At 34.0% G+C, this 6445-nt stretch overlaps 1 protein-coding gene across 1 annotated transcript; it reads left to right on the top strand.

Annotated features, from left to right (window-relative positions):
- Window positions 1-3160: 3160 nt before the first annotated feature.
- On the top strand, window positions 3161-3826 carry LOC109587199 (uncharacterized). The gene is made up of 4 exons (XM_020003435.1): window positions 3161-3318; window positions 3367-3520; window positions 3575-3694; window positions 3810-3826. Exons 1-4 carry the CDS (start codon window positions 3181-3183, stop codon window positions 3824-3826), a joined length of 429 nt encoding a protein of 142 aa, XP_019858994.1. The 5' UTR covers window positions 3161-3180.
- The last annotated feature ends 2619 nt before the right edge of the window (window positions 3827-6445 follow it).

Here is a 6445-nt window from a genome sequence, read left to right as displayed (position 1 = left end):
AGCATTTCTGAAGCAGAGTATCGAAGCTTTAACTTATCCTGAAAACAGCGTATAGGTATTTCATTTGGTTTGTTTGCTGTTTCAGTGTAGCCATAATCAAAAGCTTTTACACGATCATTATATTCTTGTAATTTTAAGTGGCCAGCATTAAACAAATGCTGAAGTAAAAGCCGTAACTCATAAGGTAGAGCACCTTCAAGCATATCATGCATTATGTCATGGCAGAGTCCTCCTATGACAGAAAACCCTATAACATCATTTAGAATGCTCCTTTCGTTAATTCCATAATTGGTCGATTTTTCTCCAGTTGTGTCACTGATAATTTCAGTGCACATAACTTCATGCTCTTCTGGTGTTCTAGATTTGAACTTCTCTGCGGTGAAGTGTTTTCGCGACTCATCTTTTGTAGCCATACAGGAGCGACAGAAATGTCTGGCGAATGACATGCTTTGCTTAAAACCCCCAACTGTATGACTGGCTAAATTATCTGCTAAAAATCCAACTAATGCTCCTTTATACATTTTCTTTGTTCCATTTCTTAATACTTCAATCCCAGAAAGAGCAAGCTTATTGAGCTCCTCTACAAATGGTTTGAGCACTTCGTTCATGCCATGTCGCTCTACTATTGAATAGTTAACAGCTGTTGATAAAAAAATTGACTTAAAAGACGAGCGATACTTAGGGTGTAAATTGCCAATGGTAAAAAAAATACACCCTATCTTATGTTTCTTAACATTGGTTCCTAGGGGGTTGCATAATTCCAATTCATCATAATAGGCTATAATTTGCAAACAGCTGTTGATGTTTGCCTTATAGACACTATGGTTTTGATAAAATGAGCCATCAGAAAAATCTGAATAATGCTTTGCATTATTCTGTGCCTCAAAGGTGAGGTGTGAAGCAAAATCTTCATTTTCCAATAACATTTGTAGTGTATCGCAGAGTGATACATAATGCATTGAATCAGTGTGTAGAACCTTACGTCTCTTCTGCCCAAACATTTTGTCAATGTAGTAGGCAGTACCAATTTTTATTGACAGGGGCTCCTATAAAAAATATTATAGAGTGATGTATTGTATACTCAATTGCATATTGCACTCACCAACACTTTGAACTCCGTATTGATATACTGCTCTTGTAGGTATGCCGTCTCTAAACCAGCAAAAGGATCCTGTAGCTCATCAAAAATGTCAGAAATATCAATATTATGACCAGTTTCAGCTATACGCTGACGAACACCAGCATAGAGACGTTTAAAGGTGTTGCTAAAAAGAGAGCGACTGCTGCTGACTACGTCTTCAATCACTGATTGTGGTAGTCTATTTATCTCACGAAGCCGCATTATAAAAAGAGCAGATTCATATTTTTGCTGTTCTGTATCAGCATGGAGAAGACGTGCTATATCTGCTTCAATCATCTCCTGTTGTGTTGTGTGTAAAAGTTCCTGACTTCTTATGTCTATGTCATCCTCTTCTTCCTCTTGGTAAGATTGGTAAATTTCACTAGTTTCAACTGTGTCCTCACTACAAAATTCTTCCTTCTCATAGTGTGTTCTGTATATGTGAGACTTCAGAGCTGAGAATGTTTTAAAGGAACTGCCATGAGAACAGTCAATGAAGCAACAGGATACATTAAACTCTTGTTGATGTTTGGTGGATCGTAAATGCGCCAACCACTGTATTGGAGCAGAACACAAAAACGGGCACATAGGACACTGGAGTACTGTTGAATTTTGTTGCTGAAATGAACAGGCCATTATAGAAACACCTGGTTAAATTTTAAAATTATCTATAGTTTATCTGTGCATGCATGAATTGTGCATGATTACCGTAGGCTATCTGCTTAGATCATTATTGGTATATTAATTAATTAATTAATTAATTCATTTCTATTATTATTATTAATCGATTATAGAAGTTCCCGCCCCTATATTAATAATGAGTTGCGCATGCGCATTGGTTCGCAACTTCTTCTTGGACGAACGAACTAAGCGTACAGCTGGAGTGCAGGGATTCAGCCATTTTGCTCTTTTAGTCTCTTGTAGTCTTGTTTCGTTGTATTTCCTTTGTAGTGACCTATCTTTGTTACTACTTTTGTAGCCTTTCGTCCTATCATGGAAATTACTCAGGATTCATCTTGTGAAGAGGTAGCCGAGTACTTAAAAGAAGAGCTAGGTATTCCGCAGAGGTTTTGTCAGTTATTCATAGGTACGGAGGAACTTACACATTATTATTTATGTTAATTGTTTGTCTTTTAGATAACTATGTGGATGGAATGGAATTCCTTTCGCTTACAAGAGATGACTTGTTCAAAATTTGCGAAGCAGCTGGTATTGTAAAGAAGGTTTTGCGCCATCTTGATCAACTGAGATCCCCTCAAGTAAGTTGTATATAAATATAAATTATATAAATGTATTGGTTTGTCAAAATTTAGGCATCAAAAAATGTGGCTAGTGATTTGGCATTGTCTACAAGCTCTCCTGCTGAGAGTGCTATGCTGGCTACCTCTATTCCATCAAATGTATCTTGTGATGTCTGGCCATGTGATGTAACTGATGCTGCTTCCTCTCCAGCTCAATCTTCAGAATCACAGTCTATCGCAACACCATGTACCCCAACCTCATCCAAGTCCGCTACTCGTGTTTCAACACCAGTTTCATCCAAGTCTACTGGTGCTTCAACACCAGTCTCATCACAGCCTACACGTATTGAGCTGCCTTCTGTATGGTCTTGTGACACTCAGAAATGCTTAAATGAAGGACGTGTAACACCCAGCGTAAGAAAAGAAATTGTTTATACCATGAGCGTAATGTTGTCGGCTATTTGTGAATCGCCAACACCTTCTCAATGTGAACGAGTAGCAAATGATATAATAATAAAGTATCCTTTTTTAGCAGACCCATTTGGAAAATCACCATCTGTAAGTACAATTATACCATTAGTGATTACCACTATACTCTCTCTCCATCTCTCACTAATTCACTTTTAGGGTTCATGGAAGTTGAAGATAATGGAATGTATCAGAAATCGAGACAAGTACAAGAAAAAGTCAAATACTCCAAAGTCTAGAGAGAGTAAAGGAAAAAGTAAACTTAGGGCTGGTACGTCTTTCATTGTTAGCAAAAATCATCAGTTACCGACTCAGTCCTTTGAAGATTTGCAAGCTGCAATAATAGCTGAGATGGCTAACGAAAAGCCACGAGAGGAAGTCCTTAAACCATTAATGGCAGCTACTTTTAACAATCGTCATTCTACTATTTCCGAAACTCCAATATCTGAAACAGTCAAGATCTACCCATCATTGAAGTTGCCTAATATAGTAATTTATTATTATAATAATATTAAATTACTGTTACAATTACGACAGATAGAACACGAGTTTTCCTTACTTATTAAAGATGCCAGCATCAAGGACAAGTTTTTGAAGGAATGGCTCAAGTGGCAAGAAGCGATACTAAATTATGCCGGAGATTTGAAGAAAAAGGCTATTGTTACTTTGATGGACCAATGTCAGGATAGAGGTACAAACTACATGTACATGTATAGTAATTGTGATTCCATTTTTTTTATTTTAGATAAAGACGATTACAATTACAAGCAAATCTTCACATTAAAAATTCTAGTGTCTCTCTTCCTAAGTAAAGGAACTACTTTTGATGATGCTTTTGTCCTTCTTTTTAGTGAATATGAAGTAGGTTTATCATTATTATTACTATTACAAAGCCCATGCATACTGGTGAAGCAGTTCTGTTTTTTTAGTTTTTTTTGGTATAAATGTACATGTATGTATGTTTGTGCACATATGTCTAGGTGTGGCTAAGGCGTAATGCTTTACATTTTTTAATTTATTATTATTATTACTTATTGTTGCTATTCTTTTGTAATCATTGCTATTAATATTGTTGTCATAGGTAGCCACACCATTAGAAGAAATTGCTACATTAATGAAAGAAAATGTTCCTCGAATTGTTCATTTAAAGACTAGCAATCAGTACTTTGTTGTGGCTGAGCAGGATATTTTAACAGAAGTAGTTTCTATCTCTGATGCTATCTTTGTGTGGTTTGCTGTACACTATATCTTCAATATAAAATATACAAGGAAAATAGTTAGCATCGGTTTCTTTTTCCAAGATAATATTTTTGCTCTGGTTGATGGAACAAGTAGACCTTCAACGTATAATGCAGTAGTCGGTGATATAAGGCAATGCCTCACGTAAGAATTTCAAAGTGATCGAGCGTACCATGCAATAATTTTCTTCTTTTAATTATTATAGGCAACTCAAATCTTGAACAATGAACATACATATATAGTTACAAAACTTATTGACTGGTATAGAACTTTTGGATTTTTGTAGGCTTTTATAATAACTTAATTTTAAGCTTCAGTATTATCAAGAGTATTATATACGTGTAGTCACATCGTACGTGTACATGCATGTATGATAATTCTTATTGAAGTGTAAGTGGACGAGTCATAATTACTATCATTTTAATTTTAAATTAATGAGTCTTAATTTCTTTTCTAGATCTTTGGCCATGAATGTAATGTGTTGGTATACATTTTGCTATAAATTCAGTGACTATTATTAAGGTATTTGAGCAATTATTAACATTGCATGTATTTGTACATTTACAGTTGACATCACACTTTTATCATTTTTTATCATTTTGTGCGTAACAGTTGAATCCGTCTTGAATGGAATCGACAATGCATACGTATTATTTATTATCATTTTGTGTGGAACAGTTGAATCTGTCTTAAATGAAATTCATTACACTTTATTTATCATTTTTGTGTGAGTGCACAGTGAAAGAAGTACAATTGTGAATAAAGGAATTAATTAATTTTTATTTAAGATTATGAAGAAATTACAGGTAACTGAATAACAAAGAAGAAAAAGATTTTGCTAGAATATGATTACACTGTGAGTGTGATGGTTATCAATAGCGTTATTGTATTACCATTTCTAGATTATAAAGAAGCAATAATTGACAAATTATAAACTATTGGATCTCATGATGTCATCAGTTGTGAAATGGTACGGCACATCATTTTATTTAACTTTTACAAGCTATTTATAGTTATAATACTACAGGAATACAAAGAAGACAAGGTGGAACAGTCAGTATATTGTCAATTTTAATGTTTTATAATTATGTTTGTTGTTTATTGTTTACTGTTATGTTTACTTAAATTTTTAGTTAATTCAACTAGTTTAGTAATTATTTTTACTACTTTTTGTGTAAATTTTACTTGTATTTTGCTGTTAATTTTATGTCAACTAATGTTACTTTAACTTTTGTATTGGTTATTTTCAATCTATTTTTTATTGTTAAAATAACTGTTGAGAATGTTAATTTAACAACAGTCATGCAGAACCAAAGGATTAACCATATAATTTCTTGGTTAAATTAACCTGAAATTCAAGGTTATTGGCAAATAGTTAATTTAACTACAAAAGAAAACGGTTAATAGTAACCGAAAATTAGGTTACCCTGGTTGCATTTTTAGTAACCTGAAATTTGGGGTTAATTTAACTATTTCTTTTTTACAGTGTGCTATTGTTGATAGCACACTCATTAAAGTGTGCATTTAATGCCAGGAAAGTGCCAGTGTGCATTATCAGTGATAATACACTCTGTGGTTTTACATAGGAATGTTTTGAAGTGTTAATGAGTAGTGGTAAATGAATGTCAAATTGACAAAAATGATTAGATAACTATTAGAGAGTAAATTGAAGTCTCTTCAATAAATTATTTTGAGTCAGAGTTATTGTAGAAGTTAATAACACAATTTTCCAAACTGCCTGAAAATACTTGAGCCATTTGCTTTGGTTTCAGTGGTGTATCATCTCCCATTCTCAACTTCTTTGGTGGATTATCATCTAGCTCTTCTTGTTTCTTCTCTGGTACTTCAATTTTATCTGGATCTGCTTTTATACATGAAGTCTGAAATGATGTTGCTGAGTCTAGCATCTTTGCCATTCCTTTCAATTGGTCTGAAGAGGTATTCTCATAGGCTCTCAATCCTGCTAAGCTACTGTGCCCGGTCTTTTCCTGAATGACCTTTTCAGGAACGTCTGACAAATATAAACATGTTGTCGCAGTAGCTCTCAAAGAATGGTTGGTATAAACATTTGAAAGACCTCCTTTTTCGGATATTGTTTTCATCATATTTTGCAAAGTATTAATCCCAATAGGAACATTTGAATACCAGGGTTTACCCAATTCAAGTGAAAAATTAACGAGTGGGCGTAAATAGAAAGCTTTTGGATCTGGAGGTAACTTTTTAAAGTAGAAGTCGAGCAAACAAACCAAGCATTTCCCAGAATCAGTAACAGCATAAATCCTGACAACCTTATTCTTGCTGTGGATATCCTTAAATCTGTGTAAGTTGTTTTTTGAAATGAATTCTGTGTATTCATAGTATGTGTTAGCATCATATT

This window comes from Amphimedon queenslandica, unplaced genomic scaffold (genome assembly GCF_000090795.2).
Source record: "Amphimedon queenslandica unplaced genomic scaffold, v1.1 AMPQUscaffold_12657, whole genome shotgun sequence".
Taxonomy (NCBI): domain Eukaryota; kingdom Metazoa; phylum Porifera; class Demospongiae; order Haplosclerida; family Niphatidae; genus Amphimedon; species Amphimedon queenslandica.
The sequence above is the reverse complement of the archived record's forward strand: the minus strand, read 5'-3'. Positions and strand labels throughout refer to the sequence as shown.